This window comes from Malus domestica, chromosome 03 (assembly GCF_042453785.1).
Source record: "Malus domestica chromosome 03, GDT2T_hap1".
Classification (NCBI taxonomy): domain Eukaryota; kingdom Viridiplantae; phylum Streptophyta; class Magnoliopsida; order Rosales; family Rosaceae; genus Malus; species Malus domestica.
In genome coordinates, this window is record NC_091663.1 from 35,598,041 (window position 1) to 35,620,019 (window position 21,979).

A 21,979-nucleotide genomic window follows, 5' to 3' on the forward strand; every position below is an offset into this window, starting at 1 on the left:
GGACAATATTTTTGTGGTGGGCTATCAATCCACTCATTTTTTCCTCACACATTTCTTTCAATTTTTAGTTTTTGAACAGAATGATTGGAAGAAAATCAATGAACAAAAATTAATAAGAGTGTGGGAGTTAACAGGAAGTGTTTGAATAGTACTACCCTATTTTTATTCATATAGAGATTTAAACGTCAAGGTAAGATGTTTTGCTTAATTTTTTGTCAAGGTAAGATGTTTAATATCATTTCAAATTATAATGTTTAAGGAAGTTTTAATGTATTCTAAGAGTATCAATTGCTTAGTTATGCTTTCTTTCTTTTTATTTTGACGATAAATCTTAACTGTAACTCCATATTCTCGAGTAACTCTTATGATTTGTTTGAAAGTGTTTTTAAAATAACTAAAAGTACTTTTGATGAAAATATTTTTGAATCTCAAATACAATTTCTTTAAAATTACTTTCAGTCATTTTAAAAACACTTTCAAATGAATGTCGGCATCAAACATGAAAGTAATTGAAGGTGAGAGGAAACACTCCAAAATCGCTTAAACTATGTACCAGCACATGACATTCCAAAAATGCCAATGCCTGGCCTGGAGTGACGGAGTACTCGACGTCGGCGATGATATTGGTGTAGGGGAGGAAAACGGCGGCGAGCTTTGAGTAGAGCATCTCACTTCGTAGCTTGTTGGTGTTGGCGTCGTTAAGGACGGGCTTGTCGGCGAGGTCTTCGGTGAGATGGTCTAGGTGATTGCTATGCCGACGGTTCCAGTGCCGATGACAAAGATATTGGTCTGGCGTTTGGTGGTGGAGGGAGCGGCCGGGCTGAAGGAGTTTTGAGCATTGTGGAGTTGTTGAGTTGTGGGTATATGGCGGTTTCCTTCCTTTGCTTGTTGCAAAGAAGAGGAGGAGGAGGATGCAGTGCAGGTTTTCAGAAATTTTTATTTTATTTTTAAGTTTTAGTTAATTCCTTTAATTTGGATAGATTTTTCAATGTGCTGAAAAATGGGAGGTACGTCACTTATTTTATATAAGGAACTTTAACGAAAAGTTCTTAATACTGTTCATTTTAACGAAAAATCACATTTTTTCACTAAAAAATCAATCATGATACTATTCATTTTACTCTTTATTTTTTCTTTATCGTTAAAACTCAAAGTTTTCAAATAATTTTTATTAGTTTTTCTACCAAAATACAAACTCGAAGTCTCTGCCTCCCTAACTTGTCCCTGTCGCAAATTAGCAGAAAATCCCCTAGCCAATATAAGTAAAGGGACTTTTTTATTTTCAAGTGTCATCCACTTGCATAATAACACATATGACGTATGTGCCGGTATTCTGGAGACACTAAAAATCTCTCCTTAACTTGCTGTTGAGTGATAGAACAGCTGTCGAAAAACCATGGTTGTCACAAGCTGAACTCACAATAGCAGCATCCACATTTTACAACTACTACCAAAAGTCCACGTGTGGAATTACGACAAGTACAATGGGCCAGCCACACCCCACAGGGCTAAATATCACGTGCACCATGTCGTGCTATGTTCAACCCCAACTTGTTTTGGTCAAACCGACATGCCGTCCACTGTATCATTACCAGCCGTGGCAAAATCCATATACAAATACGTTCACATGTCACATTGTCTTCATTGATTTCGAGCTGGTTTGGTATTATTATGTTTTTAAAAAAAATTACTTCTGTTATACTATGAGAATAAGCTGTTGTGAAATAAAGTTATATTGATAAACTTTTTTGTAAAAATGTTTTTGAAAAAAAAAACAATATTATAGTGTTTGGTAAATTTTTATGTAAAACAGATGTGAAAAAAGCCGGTTTTTCAAAGCTGGGTTTTGCAGCCTCTTGTTTTTGGCTTTTTTTTCACCCAAAACTGTGAAAAAAAGCTGAAGCTGAATGTTTATCAAACACAAGCTTTTGTTTATACCAGTTTTTTTCAGAATCACATCAGTACCAAACCAGACCTTCATCTCATCAACAAGTTTTTAAACTTTTCACGAATATTGTTTTCACATATTTTTCGAGAGTTAGAGGGAGAGAGATTTGAGCCGTTCAAGGGTTTGATGTTATGTAAAATAAGCCTGTGAGATAAGCTATTGGGGTCGCGTGATTTAAATTAAATGGTCCGAATTCCTAAGTTCGTCAGCTCCGAATACGGAAATTAAAAAAAAATCTCAATTCATCAGCAACCACCACCTTACAAAACCTGCACTCCAAGTGTGAATGTGAACCCTGCAAATGGACAACTTGGGGGGCACCCCTTTGAATTAGTGGCTTTGGAGCACCAAACGTCGGTCTGAGAGAGATCCTTATTTTCTCAGGGAACATTCCTGCAGTGAGAGCTAACAAATCTAATGCCATAAAACATTTGCAATCTTATCTCTCAAAGGATGAAAAAAATCAAAGGGATAAGTATTGATACTTGACAACATTCCACATTAGGTTTTTATTATTTGACATGTTTTACTTATTTGAAATGGCAGAAACTATGAATCATGGAAGCGAAAAAATGAATGACTATGAGATCAACTAAGACAGACGATTAATTGATCCGATTCCTAATTTTCTAGCACCCATCGAGTGCAAGTGAACAAGTCACCAAAATCTTTCTCCACAGTTGGGATGATTCTTGCGTGCCACCAACGGTATATCAGTACACGAGTGCTAATACCCGCATGCGAGCATTAGCACTCGCACCGGGATACCGCCAGTCACACCCAAATCCTTTTTCCATAATATGATAAGTAGGAGACACGCGTGGGAAGGATCAAAGGGTCCTCAGAAGTCAGAACTATTGTACAAAACCTATGAGAATGTTTTTGCTCCCACAAAAACTTGAATAAAAATCCAACTTGTCGGATGAAGAAACGAAAGAACCTAAGCAAGTACATTATCAGCATTGTGATATTTTCCGACCAAAAAGACAAGAATCACACTTCCACAGTTCCACTCCAAGACACCTGATGGAACAACTCATACTGTTCATCTGGAGTGTACTCTGATTTCATATGATCTCTACAAAAAACACGAATTATACGGAAAAATAAACAGAAACACGAGAAGGGTTCTTACCGAAAACCAAAAAACGGAGAATGGTTACACAGACGGGAAGGAAGAGCTAGAGAAGACCGTAATATAGACACCGGGAATAAAGATAATTAAACATAAGAACTCCTATGCTCTTTCACTAATGTCTGGAGATGAACTGCCTGATAATGTCACACTTCCCCGAGCGCTTTCTTGATATCGGCCTGTGTCATAGATAAGGAAGTATAATTATTTCAGTTCATGATCAAAGTAAAGCTTCTCTGTGAATGCGTCCAGAGAGAGAGAGTACCTCAATGTTCAACGGGGAGGTGGTTGGGCCGTACCGTTCAATGACATGGCCATCCTTGTCAACTAAGAACTTGGTGAAGTTCCACTTTATCCTACTCCCCAGAAATCCAGATTTACTTGCTTTGAGGAATTTGTAAACAGGTTCGGTATCTGGCCCATTGACACGTACCTGGATACAGAAGAGTACAGAATTCCGTTGTAAGATATACTGCTCGGAAAGCAATCGACAAGATTAACGTTAGTATAGATATAGAATAAAGCAAACCACAATCGACTTCCGCTGCTTTCTCCTGGGTGTAGGACAAGCCAAATTTAACACTGTTTCAGTTATTCTAGTTACTGGTTATATCTTACCATCACCAATTAGCTTGTTTGATTTCCGTACTTTTATTTCAAGTCAAGGGTTGCTCCTCGGTTTTTTACTCGGCTTCAAGCACATCGTCTTAGCACTCAAGAAATGAATCAAAGAAATAGGAACAAAAGGTTACCTAAGTTCCACAAAACTGAAGAACGAGAAAAATTGTTCCAGAAATCGTGAGCTTGAAGGGTGGTTTTTTCCCCTGTAATCTAATTAGTGCTAATTTTATACTTGTTTGAACCATACTTGACCAATCCCGAAACTACAAAGCACTGGTCAACGTTATACTGTAAAGGACCCAGAAGAGTTTCCCTCCAACCAGGAGGCCAATCACAGCGCAACACGTGTCAACACCAAGAGGCCAATCACAGGGCGACACGTGTCAACATCAAAGGCCAACCACAGCATGACACGTGTCAAGGCCAGAACAAAGCTAGAAACTCTCTTCTATAAAAGGAGATCATTCTCCCACAATAATCCCTAACGTCATTTGTACCAAGTCATTCACTAGTACACTAAAGGAGAGTTTGAACCTATGTACTTGTGTAAACCCTTCACAATTAATGAGAACTCCTATACTCCGTAGACGTAGCCAATCTGGGTGAACCACATACATCTTGTGTTTGCTTCCTTGTCTCTATCCATTTACATACTTATTCACACTAGTGACCGGAGCAATCTAGCGAAGGTCACAAACTTGACACTTTATGTTGTATCAAAGTCCTCACTGATTTTGTGCATCAACAATACTAAAAGAATGACGGCTTTTGGCTAGCCAACTGCAGCCTGGTCTATGACTTATGGGAAAAGGCAAAAGCCGCTATACTTTCATTCTCTCACAAATTGAAATAAGTGTGGATTAGCACCCAGCATGAGCAAGAGAATTATATATCACTATCAAGTTATCAATCATGCCATACTCGAACGGCTCTTAAAGTTAGAGAGCAGCTTCGATTACCCAATCTCTGCTAATTAGTAATTAACCATCCAGAATTCCAAAACGGACCTTTTTGAGGCTCAAAGAAAGCTTAGGACATCACGATTCACAAGGACCATATACGATTAAGATAATCTGATTGATTAGTAGATAGTAATGGTAAAAGTTACTCAGTTACCTTCTTGAATATTGGATATTCAGCCTTGTATCTTGTGCATGCGAATTGTTCAGCATCCTGGCTTGTGCCGGGCTCTTGCCTCAGAAACTGATTGCACGGAAATGCCAAGATCTCAAAACCTGCAATCACTCATGTCCAAACCAAATCAAAGACAAAACTAAACGAATATTTACTCACAGTCTTAACGGGCAAATGGCATCACCTAAACTTATAAGTACAAGGACAGCATGACGGGCGCAAATCACACGAACAATTTCAATGCAAAGATTTCTACAAGGACTTGACACTAGAAACACAAACAAAATATAACAGTGGGTTTACAAAACAGAAATACTTCCCAGAACCTCATTCAAGATTAAAGCTTCATCCCAAAACTCAATTCTAAAATGATTATCCCAACAATTTCGATACACAGATTTCGCACCAAAGTTGGAAATTAGCAATGGAATCATAACATTTAGTTTATGGAAAATTTACTGCCTCTTTGCAAAGCACCAAAGTTTCGATACACAGATAAAACACAGTTTTTTCCGTATAATTCGTAGGTCACAGATTCGAGTCGTGGAAACAGTGCAAAACAAAGCTAAAGATGCATACTCCAGAAGTTCACCCACAACCCTTGCAAAGCAGAGAGCCTTGTTGACTTGGGGTCGCCCCTTTTATTTAACCATAACTCAAACTCAATTCTAAATAACAAGTTCATACATATAGAGCTGTAGCAGTGAAAAAAGTAAATAAGGAAGGAAAAAAATTAACCTTTCTCCTTGTATTTGCTGTAAAGCTCAGTCAACTGGGTATAATTCGTATCAGTAAACCCACTGAAGAACAAAAATACGATAATTAATCAATTGAAATTAAACCAGAAATTAAAAACAAAAGAAAAAGAAGGAAAAAGGGAAGAAGAAGAAGAAGAACCATTTGGAAGCAACGTTGACAACGAGGACAACCTTCCCTTTGTAAACGCTGAGGTCCACCTCCTTCCCTCTGGTATCCTGCCACCATCACCAAATAAAAAATAAAAAAGAAGCAAAAAACCAAACTTTCTCAAGATTTTCTGAACCAAATGATTGGCTTGGAAGAGAAAAGCTATCATCTTTGAGATGGGGTTTTTACCTTTACAGTGAATTCATGGATGGATTTCTCAGAGACAGATTGGGAACCACCCATTTTCTCTGTTTCTCTCTCTAGACTCTCTCTCCAGCTGACTTTACAAGGAAAAAATTCTCTGTTTCTCTCTCTAGACTCTCTCTCTAGCTGACTTTATAAGGAAAAATACTAAACTGAGAAACTCTGGGAGGAAGAAGGAGGAGGAAAGGGTTGGACAGTTGCCTTATTTGTCATCAATCAATCACATGGAAGGAGGGTAAGAGTCTCAAAAGTTTCTTAATCCAGAGGCAATATAAATTTCAGTTTCCAGTTTCTTGTTGGGTGATGAATGATGAGTGGGTTCAGAGGTGGTCTGCTCTGTTTGCTGGCCCAGGCAGTAATGTCTTGTCTTTCTAGAATTCCCAGGAGGTTCTTCCTCGGATCATCTTTGTGAAGATTATAGGGATCTTTAAATTATATTCGTTTGTGTGATCAGTTTTTATCAAATGCTATTCATATTTAATTTAAAATAATTTTTTACCACATAATATATATGATAAATGACATAATTTGAGAATCTTCAAATTCCTCACAAAAGGATCCTCATTCCTAGAATTCTAACCAGTTTTTTCTTCTCTAGGGGTCCACTCCTAGACTCTTGGTCATGTCATGCGTGTAATAATGCGTTTTTTGTTATTTGAAAAGCAATTTACGTCTTGTTTTGAACTGTTTTTGTAAGAAATGTCTTTTGGTTATAAACAAAATCGATTCTTTTTTCTTCAAATATGTTGGATTTTACTGAAAATTGGGAACTAGTTAAAATTAAATAGCACGATATGTGAATCAAAAATCAAAGATGATGACATAGGATCACATATCGACAACAACATACTAAACACCGGTCATTTCAACAATTGAGATTAAAAAAATGATCTGATGAAAGTATTCAAAAAATGTTTTTATTAGTTATAAACATTTTTAATTTTATTTCGAAACACAATTAGAAACGTTGTTAACCATTCTCTAAGCAATCTCAATTTTTTTTAATTCATTTCATGTGATATTTATTTATTTTTTTTAATTCATTTCGAAATCATTTTGTCTATTTATCTCTATCCAACAAAGAGCGAATCTTTTTTTTTTCTTTTTGAAAGACAACAGCACATGAGACCAAAAACAGGTCATGAATGTCGGTGAGGGTCACACTTTAAACACGTAATTGGGAATTTATGCCGCATTCAGTTGCATAAATGAGATTTCAACCACCTTCCCTCATCAGTCACACAAAAAACGCCTAAACAACTATTTGGTTACTTCGAGGTTCTCTTTGTTCCGAACTACTGAACTATGGAATAGAATTCTATCCAAATTCTGTGGATTACTTCATCGTGTCATTTTATCTGTCATTCTGCGATCAGAAATCATTTGATTTTTTTTTAATTTAAAATTGAACATAAACATTGATCACATAATGTACGATAAACAAACACTATTAAGTGATCCCGGGAATCCTTACAAAGAAGATCCGAAGAGGATCCTCATCCCTATAATTGTAGTTAGATGTGCAGGCACAGGAGAAGAGACATTATTTAGAAAGAAGATATCTGAAATAAAGTAGAAGTAACTGAAATTGAAGATAAGATGAAGAAAATCGGTTAAAGTAGTTTAAATATGTGAACCAGAAACTTACAGATGCTCTAGTTAAAAATGTGATTATGAGACAAAAACTCAGAGCAAAAGAGATAAAGGAAAACATAGGAAGACTTAGAAAGAGACTCCATGATAGAAAGTCCTTAAAGCGAAAGAAAAACTTGGGCATAAAATTGAGCGCAATTGCGTTCTAAAACTCCACTTAGCGAGATAGACTTTGTTGTACTAAGCTAGAAATACTATTAGAACAATCGAGCAAGAAGAAAGTTAACCGACGAGTTTATGTTAATAAAACAAACGTCCCATGCATATGTCACAAAATTCCTATGAAGGGCTATCAAGAAATAAATTATTCTAACATTTCGAGATAAAATTGGCAAAAAATGAAGGAAAATGGTACAATGCGAACCCTAGAGATAGTCACTCACGGCCTCTCATCGATTCAATCATCTCTACAAATGACCGTCTTCCCTGCTCTGCGTTTGCAGGAGGAAGGCTAATAGAATTACATATGTACAAAACTGAACGAAAGCATTATATTCCAACAGTCGATCTTCGGTGCCTTATCCTCCTCCTCATCTAAAGGTCTGTGCCTCGCGGCGTCAGGATGACCTGACGCTCTTGAATATGCGGGGCAGGACCAAGATCAAAAATGGATCATACCTAAAATTCATCAACTGTGGTAGAATTAGCATGAGTGTTTACTAACCACAATTAAAGAAAGGAAAATTGGAGTAAATTGGAGCTGCAACACACCAGTCCTGACGACAATGTGCTACATTTCGGTCATCTTGGCCGCCAATAGCTTGGACCTGAAGCACAAACAAGAGTTGCTTAGCCTACGATTTTAAAGTCCTCTATATTAGCATGAAAACTTTTAAACAGCAACTTTTCCCAGCCTAAAACCGATGAACACGAAAGTATGAATTAAATCATTTTTTCACGGCACAAGGAGACTTGTTACAGAAAATTCACGCACCTCTGCCTGTGATGGGTATGGGACCTTCAAAAGGTGGTCTAAAGGGCATAGAGTCTCTGTGGCTCATCGAGCGGGGAGGATATCTCCAATCTTGGCCAGGTCCTCTTGTTGGTTCACATGGAGGGCCACCATATGGACCAGTTCCATAAGACATCTTGCCTTTATCAGGATATCGAGGACCTATTGCAAAAAGAAAGCCAATAATTCTGAAATCAAAATATTGCAATAAAATACAAAGCGTGGCTATCTTAAAATTATTTTTACTCTAAAAACTTACCTGAAAAATAATGTGAAGGAAATCTCCAGCTATCGTGGGGCTCATACGGGCCAGGTTTCATTCTTTCATGATTATTGTAATAGCTTTCTCTGTCCCCATAGTCAAATCTGTTGTGATAGGGAGGCGGAGCCTCGTGTTGAGGATTTCCTTGTTGGTCTCCTTGAACATAAGAGAACTGATTGGAGGGTGCAGCATGAGGTGGTCGTAAAGAGTAACCTTCATTATGGAAGGTAGCACCATCAGAGTGTGGCACATTTCTTTCTAAATATGTAGGAAAACTACTATAAGAGCACGATGTAGAATCGGGCATCTGTCTCTGATGATCTCTGCATTCAGGGGCACGATAGTGCACGGCATCGGGAATTGTATGGTTGACTCTTGGTGAATTCAACTGCTGAGGTGGAGGTTGAACTCTGTTGCCGTGCACATTCTGCAAATGCACATCCAAAAGTTAGAAGAAAAGCAATATTAGGACAATTTTTTTTACAGATTTAAAGAAACAAGTAGAAAATACGCACATGTGCATCAGTGTAGGACTTTGAATCAACACCGCTCATATAGGCATCGGGCATAGCGCATGGAGGATGCACAACATGAGGTGGAGGCAGTGGTGGTGGAGGGGGCGGAGGTGGAGGTGGAGGAGAAGATGGTAGTGGAGGAGATGACGGTGGCACATCTCGAGGTAGTGGAGGGGCAAAGTACGGTTGACAATTCTGTTCAAACTGATTATGTGAAGCCTGCACACCATTGGCTCCGGCAACACCACAAGATGAACTCACGTCAACATCACAGGAAGGAGCCACATCCTCCATTTCAAGCTCTCCATCCACATCTTCCAAGATATGCCTATGTCTTTCAGTGGCAGGTGTGGTTTCTTGTTCTTCATGGGCCTGAGGATTGTGCTCAGGAGTGACAGCCTCAAAACTTTCCCCATCAGAATCACATCCATCATCTTCATCCTTGAGCATGCGGGGCATACAAAATCCCGGAAGTTGAAAACTTGAATTGCTGTAGCAAAAAAGAACTAAATAAACAATTTTTTTTTTTTTTTGAGAAGAAAGTAAACAATTTTATATGAGAACATGAGAAAATCTACAGGTGAGGTCCAGCCAATTCAAACCTTCCATATTCGTCAACAAGCATGCCCTCCATTTCTCTAAGAGGATCATCCAAAGACCTTTCCGTTCTCGCAGAGCGCCTACCATATGCACCAGAAGAAGACACACCATGAGTATCTAATTCTCGCATATGGCGATGAATTATGGACTCTGGAACAATCCTTCTCTCCGACCAAAGTTTCAAAACCTTATACAAAAGAAGAGGAACAGGTAAGGCATAGCACAATGCAGATAACACTGTAGTGTCAGAAATTTACGGAATACTAAACAATAATGAAGAGTGGCAAGAGGATGCTATTACAAAAAAAAAAACCCTACATGGAAATAATAACTTGGCTTACCTTTAAACACTGTCTACGATTTTCATGTGCAGAACTTCCAGGAGGAGCAGCAGCTGACAATAACCGTGGCAGGATTGCTTGGATTGCAGAAGGGTACATACCACAACCATCACCTATTATTCAAAATCAATATCAACACAACAAAATCCAACACATGGTACAATCATAATTCCAACACCTTCAACCCCCTCCAACACCTTCAACACAGTATATTCATAATATCAAGACAAGCACCAACGATATTCTATTTGTGTGAGACAACTAGCTCTGATAAACAAAATAGATGTATTACCCTTCAACCCTCGGGTGCATTGAGCAATTGAATCCACCAGGAAGAACAAGTCCACTCTCCGGTGTAAGCTTGACTCAGTTTCCAAATAACGGGCAAGAATTTCCAACACCTGAGTTTTAAAGAAGAGAAATTATAAAAGGATGCAACCTTATTTTAAGTACTATGAGAAATAGCAAAATAAGTGTATATAACATTTACAACTACAAGAGTGATATTCCCGGTCTCCATCTAATCATCAAGAAAGCATTCATATATCTAGAATAGTTTACATAAATTTTTCCTCAAACCAAAGAATTTCTAACACCCGAGCTTTAAAGAATACAACTACAATGACGAGTTATTACCGGTCTCCATTTAGTTATTGCGAAAGCATTCATATATCTAAAAGGTTTTACAAAAAATTGATATAGAAATTTTTGTAACTTAAAAAAAAAAAGATCCAGGAGGGGAAATAAGGTACCATGTTTCGAACCTACATTAGAGGATAGATTTCACCTACCTTAGCAGCTACACCAAGCTTTCCACAGTCCATAGCAACACGAGTTGCTCGACCAATGCTCTCCTTGGTCCTTGTCAATGTTCCAAGCATTGTATCAAATGATAACAGAGTTGCATGTATTTCTGAGTACTTGCTCACAGATTTTGGTCTTTGACTGACAACTGATTCGGACTTTCCGTCCTCACCAAGTTGAATAGATGAAGTTCTCTTGTTCTGCAAATCACCATCTGGACTACAACTGCCATTGTTCTGAAGAATATTACTACTATCTGAAGTCGACATGCGACAGCCTGACGTATTGAGAGGTGATGCGTGTGCAATAGAATCTCCTCCATCTGTTAGGGATGGACTTGACCGGATGCCAGAGACATTTTTATCACCCAGGTATTCATTTGGATATGAAATTGAACTTGGATCATTCTCTGTTTGTTTATTTTGAACCTCTTTCACCACTTTCACCACATCAAAGCTAGACAAAGAAATACAAGGCAACAGAGATTTAGAAAAAGCACTTGCCTAAAAGTTCTTCAAGTAAAGTATAACAATGGGAGCAAAAATAATTACCAAAACGCCTCTGATAATGGAAGGGAAAAAAAGAGTACACAAATTAAGAACCAAGGCATTAACTTACATTAATTGGAAAGGTAGAGGGGACTTGTGAAATATGAACAAGAAAATAATGAACTATCAAATTCTATTGTAAAACTATACTACTGAACAGAAGCTTACATGTCATTGACTTCTCTGATATCTTGAACGTGGGATTCCAAACCCTCAACTTTCTCACCGGGGCCCTCTCCACCATAATGAAGTGGACTAGCCACATTTAAAGGTGGAAATTCAGAAATTCCATGGTTGGTGCCTGATACGGGAGGATCTATGCTCTTCAAAGTATGCTCTGAAGTATCACATTCAATATCAGGATTTTCTGCTTCACAATGGCTCAATTCATCTTTGTCTTTGTTTTTGTCCTTCATAGGCAACTCGTCAATTGAACTTTCATTAAGCCCAGTACCAGCCTCGCCTCTGTCCATATTAGGCAACAAATGCCCTAGACTTCCCATAATGTGACAATCAGAAGAACCACCACTAAGATCTTTACCACCAACATGGTCTCCAGAATCTGGTAACTCATTAATAGAGCATTCATGACTTTGGGTGTTCAGACTCTCAGTTTTTTTATCGGCATTCACTTCCACAACTGATTTACCATTTTCCTCCAAGACTACAGGGTTTAAACTGGTAGAGAATCCGAAAGCATCAACCCCTGAAGCATTAATGCCCAAAGAGTCTTCACTCTGCAGTCCCAATCCAGTCCCTGTATTACTTTCTACAGTCGTAGCAGGGCATGTGCTTGTGGAAGAATGATGACAACCAATAGTAGACGTCTTTGTGACTGAAGAATCATAATTACATCTATCATCTTCAGCAGCATTAGCTGACATGGCTTCTAGAGCGCGATGAAGACGCTTAGATGGAGGTAAAACAGCTTCACCATCAACCGAGCAACCAAATGATTGGTCTTTCTTGGTGTTCCAAAGCTGAGGTCTGTTTCCCAAAATGCTAGTGCAACCTCCGGATGGTGTAATATTATCCAAAACCTCATTTACCACAGACAGGTCCCTACCAGAAGGGCAATTTTCGTCACAATTTGATGATGTGCTGACTGGCCCCAATGGATTGAGTACAACTTCCTTGTGACTTTCTTCAGTGTGTGCAAAGCTATCTACTTCCTCGTGAGCAGAACATGGTTTGCCCATTCGCACCCTGGCTCGTTTCACCAATGGCAGGTGCTCATCTCCATCTTCCTTGGAGGAATTTCCATTCATCTTCCCACAATCATTCTGCATAGTTTGATTACTACTTTGCTTTACCTCCAAAACTGTCTCCTTGTCCACCATAGCAATAGGCTCAGCTGCATCATTAGTAATTCGCTTTCTGTTTGGCTTCCTTTTCTTCTTGATAACAACAGCCTTTATTTGGAGATCAAGTCCTTTGACCAACTCAGCATTGCCATCCAAGCATTCGGCAACAGCCTCTGAGTGTTCACCTTTACAACCAGAATCAACAGCACTGCCTTCATTCAGACTAAATGTGTCAGAATCAACTGTCGCAACTTCAGAACCGTTATCTTCAATACAACCATTTGAAACAAAAGCAGCTGAATTCACATCATCACACTCAGAGGCATCAGGTGATTTCCGTATTCGTTTATTCCTTCTTAGACATCTATTCCGAACTACATTACCAGATACTTCCCCAGCATTCTTGTCATCATCATCACATGACATTCTTGAGTTGCGTACTCTACGTGATTCCATCCTGGATGAACTTCTCGACCTACGAGCTGGTGCTTCCTCTTTCTGTGATCGCAAGTCTCTTGATCTCTTTCTTGAAGAGGAGGTCACTGGAAGAGGTGTTTCAGTAACTGTTGCTGTAGCACCAGGTTCCTCAATTAAGGCCTCCTTATCGTGCATAGCATCCACTTGTGCAGTTGCTGAAGCATCCTCGACAGAAACACTTGGCTCATTTCTATCAATTGTTGAATGTGAAGATTTAGAATGTGAATCCAGAATTGCTTCAGGAGCTTCTGACTGATCCTCTGAACGCAAGTTGGACAAAGAATCCACTGTATTCCTTCCATTTGCGGTGGATTTGAAGTCATCAACTTGGTCCTCTTTCTTCAGCTTATCATAACTATCAATAATCTCCTTGACTGCACGAACAAAATCAGCGCCTTTTCCATGACGCTTGCCCAGAAGAGACTGTTTTTTCTCCTCGGTAAATGCCTCAACGTCTGCAGGGTTGCAGAACGCTCTGCATAACAAGAATACACAATAGAATTAAGACAAACAGCGAGATAATATCCAATCGGACTCCTAGTGCACAGGTACAAAATCAGTTGGATTAGGTAGTCAATATCAACACAATCAAAGGGGCAAGTGATGCAATATAACAAAATAGAGATGTTTTTACACATTAGTATTGAAGATGATAGGACAAGAACTCGAAGGTGAATATATATCTATATTGGTGATGCACCCTCATATTAATCAATTATGTATTAGCTTATGATATTTATATTTCATTCTTGATTGGTTTAGCATTTATTAAAGCCTCATTCACAATTTCCATGTTTTAAAGATAATTTCCATCATTTCCATAATCTTTACTAGTATTCCCCTTTATATGTGACCAGATCATACGGGAGTTTTCAGGATCCACAACTTTAAAGGCCAGAATCTGGGCTTACAATCCTTCACCCACAATTCACAAAGCCCTCTGGGATGAAAAAAATATGCACACACGTACACAAATGTAAGGACACTCCTGTGCACATCCACATGAACAATACAAGTAAGGGGAAAGAAGAGATACTATTTTAGTGTGTCAAATATAATTCTATGCAACAAGTAGATAAGACAAACTAACTTGGCCTTCATCAACAAAGGCTATGGAAACATATTTAGGCAAGTCTTGCATGTTAAGCCGCAATTCAGATAGGAGAAAATGCACCAGTCTCAAAAATGCTTCAGAATTTATTACCAGAAGCCCAAGAGTGAACCCCGAATAGAGTATGTCTTAATACTCAAAACAGAACAGCATTCATCCTAACATCTCCCACAGATCAACCCACCCAAGTTATATACCTATAAACACATACAGGGAAATGTCCTCTTTCCAGAATGTCCGGCATGTTAGGCTGCTAGATTGTCAACAGGGACAACTGATCAGGTTGTTACTTGAATGTGTGGTTCAGATTAACAATCTTGCAACATAGGATATTTGGCACAATTACAATAGAAGAAAATACACCAGTCTCAAACATGCTTTACAATTTATTACCAGAAGTCCAAGAGTGAACCCTGGATAGAGTATGTCTTTATACCCAAAATGGAACAGCATTCATCCCTAACATCTCCCATAGATCAACCCACCCAAGTTATATACCTATAAATATATGGAGGAAAATGTCCTCTTTCCAGAATGTCCGGCATGTTAGGCTCCCAGATTGTCATCAGGGATAACTGATCAGGTTGTTACTTGAATATGCGGTTCAGATTAACAGTCTTGCAACATAGGATATTTGACAAGAGAACATTACCCTATATATGATGGAATAAAAATATATAAATTCTTCCTCCTTTATAAATTCAACTCAAAGCAAAGACAAATAAAACAATCAGGTCCCAAACCAATCCTCACTTATACTCTAATAAAGGGTACAGAATAATCACACCCACCATTCATCATTCAGTACCAAACAATAAAACTTACTACAGTTTTCAATTAAACCAATCAGAAACTAACAAGCATTCACAATGGAGAGCATCTTTCCCTAATCATAATGTAATAATTACTAGTAGATTCATTACGTTAGGCAGAGACAGCAATTTCAAGTGTGGTCCTTGTAACTGCTATTCAACCAATTCTACATGCATATTTCTACATTTGTGGAAAAATATGAAGTTTATCCCTTCAAAAGAACCCTTCAGTCAACTTCCCGAAAACCAAAACATAGTTCTCAGGAGCTTCTTTACCCCCATCACTTTAATTATAGTTCAATATACACAAAATGACCAGAAATAAGTTGTTAAAAAACTGTGTCATCCAAGAAACAAAAATTGTAAACAGAATGAAAAATTCTCAGTGGGAGAACTAAAACCAGTTAAGTAGATTCCTCAGTATTGATGCAACCTATATTGGAGTCCATCCAATAAAATATCACAATCAAATCTAGAATTCAACTCACAGCCTTGGACTATTCTCATAAGAACTATACTACTCATTTTAACTGACAAAATATATCCATAACCCACAATGTCAGTAAATAATATAGTCCTCCAAAAGCTTTGTTTCCCCAATGAGGGACTACTGAGTAAAGGTTTCTGCCTTTGGAGGGTGAAGATGAAACTTCCTCATTTTAGTCCCATATTTGCAAGTTTACCAGCTATTTGTATGATTCAGCATAGGGTACAAAAGACAAAGAAACTAGTAAGTTTCAGAAACTCTTCAACTTATTGGGGAGTAAACCAGCATAAGCAACCCGTCTTTGGATTTTGGCATAACTATAAAACTTTAGATCGCGAATAAAACCAACTACTAAATCCATCCCCATTCTATTGATATCTGTTAAATAATTCTTATTTTTAAGGTTTAAATATGATATGAAACCAAATGAAAACAAGAGAAAGAAACTATATGCTAAAGAGAGGAAGAGAGCAAATTCGAATCAAAAAAATCACTTTACATATAATGTGTCAGCTTGATTAAATAATTATACTCTCTTCTCTTTTGCACAGCATTGTTGGTGCATTTAAAGGAATGAAGAACTAAAAGTTGCATATTGACATTGCCACTGTCCCTATCCAAATGGCCATGTTTGATCCCAACGTAATGGAATAGGATAAGGGCCATAACTAATAACAACAAATCATCAGTAACAGACAAGTTTTGGCTGTTATTACTTGCCACTACACTTTTGTAGTGCCATCCCTATTTTTCAGAGGCAATCTATAGAAAAATATCCACAACTAGAGTTTGGTGTACCATCTTCATGTACAGACAAGGAGGAACAAAATGAAGGACAGACGCAATAACAGTGGTAGCAATTTTAAATTGACCAAATACATATATACAGTCTAGTCTAGCAACACAAGTTAAGATACCAATTTTAAAAGACAAGAACGATGTAATCAGCTTCATTCTTCAAAACTCAGTACAATCATAGTAATCATACCTTACTCAAACAACATGACATCATATTATCATAAAGTACAAAGTTAACTTCCGTCAGTAAGTCTGATCTGAAAGGAAAGCCATAACTAATCAATTGTTGACTTGCACAACAGTGGAAACCACCACCGTTGATCTTAGTTAAAGTTAATCAAGAAAGCAATAAGTACTTACATCTGTTGGGTTCCAAAGAAGAAGACTAGTACTTTCTTCCAATCAGCAGGGTAGCCCCACTTCTCTGGTTCACTTACCTGCAGCCAGAAAACCAACTTAATAATCACTCACACTGAACATAAAAAGAGACAATTTTCTGCATTCACCGTTGGGAATCACGGAAAGCAAGTCTAGTACCAAAAGCATGTGAAGAATAAAAAATCAATGCAGTGGCTGCACTTTCATAGCCACTGTGCACGAGAATCACAAGTAAATAAGATTGGGAGTTTCAACCTCCTCGTAGGAAAAAAATAATCTATTTCCCTATCTAATTGCAGAAAAAGGAAGAGTCACATCGGACTCCCATTTCCACATGCATCGAAAAAGATTACGAGAATCCTAATTTCAAAAGGATAATACAGATATCTGAGGCACCTATGCATTTCCACTTTCATTTAACACTTCCAAATACCAAGATTAAAGTAAAATAACAAAATCTCAAACAACAGAAATTGCAAAGCCGAAATATTTACTCAATGAAATTAACCAAAGAAAGAAATTCAAAATTTCAGATCTAGAAAACCAAACCAACACAGTAACAAACTAACTAAGCTTGCAGAAAAACACAAAAACCCTAATTACAGCATATTCCTCAACTGGGTAGCCATCTTCACTCGGCATACAGCCTAAACAAACCGATAACAGTTCAATTTTCGGAGAAGAAGACTTACGGTAGCCGGCCATGCGGGGAAGCCTTTGACTTTAGCAAGAACAAGATCGCCGACCTTCCATTGGCGGCGAGCAGCGGCGGCCTGAGCGGCCTTGCTAACTCCCTTCCTCCGGCTGGGCGCCATCAAACAGCCACCGGACGCCGCTCCAATTCAATCGGAATCCGCTATTTAAACTGAAACGAATACACGACGAACTCCGGGCCGGCGTGCCGCAATCGCCCAAGGAATTGAACAATCTGGCACTTCGAGGAAAATCTCAGCCGGAGATTGGCAGGCATTGAAGCACGAAGATCGATCGGCAACTGAGAGAGAGAGAGGGAGTGACTGAGTCGAAACCCTAATTCTAGAGAGAGAAAGATGGGGTGGGGGAGGAGAGAGAAAGAGGTGGGGGGATGAGTATGATAGAGGAGAGTTTTTATGTGGAAGAAGCGCACACACAGAGATGATGCGTTGGTTAGGTGAAGCGGAGACTAATATGCGCTAGGGGTGCGTAGGGTAGTGCAAGTTTTGTTTGGGCCTAGTGGTGGTGTGTACGTACGCTGGGGTGGGCGATATCCAAAATCCAGGCCATGTTTCAAGTGGAAACTCGGAACTCGAAACTACAATTCTGTTCGGAAATGGGCCGTGGCCCAATATGTACGCAAAGGCCCAGTTCATATTTTTGTTTCAACAATATTGGGCTTGTTTAGAAAGTATTTTTAAAATTACTGAAAACGTTTTTTGTGAAAATATTTTTTTAACGAATTCTTAGTAAAAACGCAAGTGAATTCTAGGAAATCACTTAATTCAAATGCTTTTGGAAGAAAAAACATTCTATGTAAAAGCGCTTTTAGTCATTTTAAAAACACTTTCAAACGAGTCCATTATCTTTTATTTTATATGAATAAAAACTACAAAATAGTAATCTTCTCATATTCACCTTTAATGTGTCTAGTATTATTAGAGGGAAAAAAACTGAATCGAACTAAATTTTATTGGTTCAATTTTAAGAGTTCGGAAACCAAATTGAACCCAACCAAAACCCTTCAAAACGACGATGTTTTATGTTTAATATTTGACCTTAAGGTCTCTAACAAACCCTCCTCAGCTGCTCTCACTCATACCTCACCCCCGCGCCATCTAACTGACTCCTAATTCTTTCAAAACTTCTAAACGTGGTGAGAGTTATTGAATAAAGAGTTGTTTTAATCTACTTGGTTTAGTATTTTATTTGGACCGTGACTTTCATTTGATAATGAGATCAATAAAAAAGATGCACATCCGATGATATATCAAAGCTTTTGCAACCCCACATCAGTAGTCATAACTTCGTCCTTCTAAAAGGGCAACCCCAAGTCAATAAAGCTCTCCGGTTTGTTAGAGTTGGGGAAAATAGGAGAATGCTCATTATACGCATCATTACTCTTACTTTGCAAAGAGGTTGTTTCCACTGGTTTAACATCGTCCTTCTATGCTTTAAAAAATAAATGCTTTTATACACGTCTTTCATGCCTCTAGAGAGTAAACAAATAACGAAGCAATACTTTTTGCAAGCAAGGATCATGCATTCGCGAGCAAAGGATAGTAAACATAGATCTATCCTCGATTTCTAAATACCTGAACAAAAAATGCCACTCGAAAGACCTGAGTATATATAGCTACAACGCACTAGTCGCATTACTATGAACAGTAACGACAATCATATGGAGCATATTAACAACTAACAGGCAATGACATTGCTCAATAGAACAAAAAAAATCTTACCCACTAACATCAGGAACAACCCTAGAAATGTTCATCTTTTTGGTGGTTCTATTATACAAATCCTCCAAAAATCTTACATATTATATCATCTCTCTATTAAAGACAGAACCGACCAATACACACACGTAGTACCATTTCTACGTGTAAAATAGCATTTTTGAACTGAAGTACAGACACGGTTACATGCCGTTTTTGGAATACCATTTTAAGTCGTGCCCCTGACAAAGTGAATGGTAATTTTTGGTACTTTCCTCCGTAACTTGACCGCGTCACGACAAAAATATGGAACCGAAAGCCAAACAAACTTTAGGTAAATCGATTGAATCACACGTGGAAGCATATTATCCCAACACGTGTGAGGGAACGGGATAATCTAGTGGACTCGTGTTCGACATCCCGCGACAATCGACCAGGAAGAACACTCTCAGATATTTTTCGCCACCAAAAAGATATTTCCGATTCCGAAATACAAGCTGGTACGTGGCAGCTCCTCAATTATTCCCAATTCCTGGACTCGCTATCGCAATGATCTACGCAATCGCAAACCACCACGCGTCCGTACGCGAATAAATAGTCGACACGTACCCCCGACTGGCCAACCACTAAGAATAGGACGCGTGTCCAGATACTGTACTCACGGCGCCACTATATATCAGCTCGCGGCCCTAGCTGCATCTTGAAAGGGAGACGAAATTCAGTCAGGAACTTTTCGCGATGAATGCGAACCGGCGACTGAGACCGAACCCGCCGAGCGAGCGGTCCGACTCGGACGACAACGGGATCCTGAATGAGCGGATACTCTTCCTCGTCTTCCAGTCCATGGACTGGGACATCCAAGCGCTCTCCTCAACCGCGTCGGTGAACCACAAGCTCCGGGCGATCGTGAAGCGGCTGCTGTGGCGGGAGCTCTGCAAGTACCGCGCCCCGCGCATGGCGGCGGCGCTGGAGAACTGTGCGCCCAACGGCCGGATCGGCGGCGGATGGCACACGCTCGCGAAGCTCATGTTCTTCTGCGGCGGATGCGAGCCGACTCGGAATTTCAAGGTGAGTCAACCCACCCCGGGTCACCTAGTCAAATCGTCGCGATTCTCAAAGACGTCGGGGCAGAGCTTCCTCACGAAGAAGTGCCGCGGCGATCTGCTGTACGTCAGCGACCCCTGCGAGCATCCGATGGGGGAGAAGGAGGACGATCTGGGGATTTACAGAGGGGTATTTAAGGGATTTGACAAGTCGCGGACGAGGGCGTATTTGATTGGACGGCGGGTGAAGCTCGAGGAGCGGGTAAGGTGTCCTTATTGCGGGGCCCCCGTCTGGAGCATGACTACGGCTGGGCTCGTCCCGAAGAGCGCGGCGCGGCGGCTCGGCTCGCACCACGGCGCGTTGGAGTATTTTGTTTGTGTGAGCGGGCACATGCACGGCATGTGCTGGCTCGTGCCGCTGTCGGACGATGAGAATGGATTGAGCGAGATGAACGGCTGTGATGATTCGGATTTTGATGATGATCATTACGGTGGGGTCCGCAGAATCAGCTACGACGATCGGACGGCCACGAATGGAAGCATTGGGTCGATGGGGGAGGAAGTTGTGGTGGACGGGCCCGCAAAGTGACAGCCTGTCAGTCTGTTGCTTTTTCGTATTCCCGGTGATTCGCACCCTTGCGGTGTCGTTTTGCTGATGTGGAGATTTTTTGTTAGGTGTGTGATGATGTGGAGGTTTGGATAACATTAAGTTAGGCTGACGTGTAATTTCTTACTTGTTCGTTGGAACTATATTTGTGGAAAGTAGTGATGGGGGAATATGGGATTTTGTATCGCCACTTGGGTTTGTCGATTCTATCGACCACAAATCGCATATTCCACAAGTTCATGTTCTTTTGTTTCTTTCGTTGTACTGTTGAATCCCCTTTGTTTATTTTGTGGGTTTGATATTTATTAGTAAAAACCTACTATTGTGTACTACACTACGCTCTTTTTTATATAAAAGCGATGTCAGGATTTCGAGCGTGAAGTAAATATTCGTAACTATTTAAGTTATATTATTTTAAAATCGGACATAATATAGCTTATGATAAATTAATAGGTCCATGGATGTTCACCAATAATATCATTGATCAATATTGTTTTAAATTAATCGTAGATGTTGAGTTTTATTACAAAAGATATTGGTGATATTAAGAGAGGAAACTCACATATTAATTGTGTATTATTTTACCATAAGATAAATAACATATTCTCCAATACACGCCCTTATAAAATTGCCCAACACGAGGTCACAAGGGACGGGAATTGGTCAAGTCATTATGTCGGAATTAATGCCGATCTTTTCGAGAACCGGTTTAATTGGTTTCAATCTTTGGAGCCAACGCCAATCTTTTTGAAGACATATTCATTCAGTTGTCTTAAGTTGAAGCTAGCTTATTTTTTAAAAGCCCAACTTTAGGAAGCATGTTTGAGCCCAATAACTCAGGCACAAGACGTGCCGAAAGAATAGCTTAGTCTAATACTATGATAAACTTACATGCCCAAAAAGGTTAACAACCAATATCACTAATATT

At 39.2% G+C, this 21,979-nt stretch overlaps 2 protein-coding genes across 2 annotated transcripts; one reads left to right on the forward strand and one right to left on the reverse strand.

Annotated features, from left to right (window-relative positions):
- Positions 1–2,884: 2,884 nt before the first annotated feature.
- Positions 2,885–18,131, reverse strand: LOC103432527 (protein HUA2-LIKE 3). The gene is made up of 17 exons (XM_070819782.1): positions 17,683–18,131; positions 16,973–17,049; positions 11,792–13,879; positions 11,063–11,531; positions 10,564–10,672; positions 10,272–10,384; positions 9,933–10,117; positions 9,331–9,820; positions 8,813–9,242; positions 8,536–8,715; positions 8,347–8,368; positions 5,934–6,078; positions 5,736–5,812; positions 5,577–5,638; positions 4,821–4,939; positions 3,349–3,516; positions 2,885–3,262 (listed from the first exon to the last, which is right to left on the reverse strand). The coding sequence occupies exons 1-17, from the start codon at positions 17,803–17,805 to the stop codon at positions 3,230–3,232; spliced, it is 4,890 nt and encodes a 1,629-aa protein (XP_070675883.1). The 5' UTR covers positions 17,806–18,131; the 3' UTR covers positions 2,885–3,229.
- A 1,087-nt stretch (positions 18,132–19,218) lies between these two features.
- Positions 19,219–21,383, forward strand: LOC103432445 (EID1-like F-box protein 3). The gene has a single exon (XM_008370643.4). It carries the CDS (start codon positions 20,140–20,142, stop codon positions 21,031–21,033), a length of 894 nt encoding a protein of 297 aa, XP_008368865.3. The 5' UTR covers positions 19,219–20,139; the 3' UTR covers positions 21,034–21,383.
- Positions 21,384–21,979: the final 596 nt, after the last annotated feature.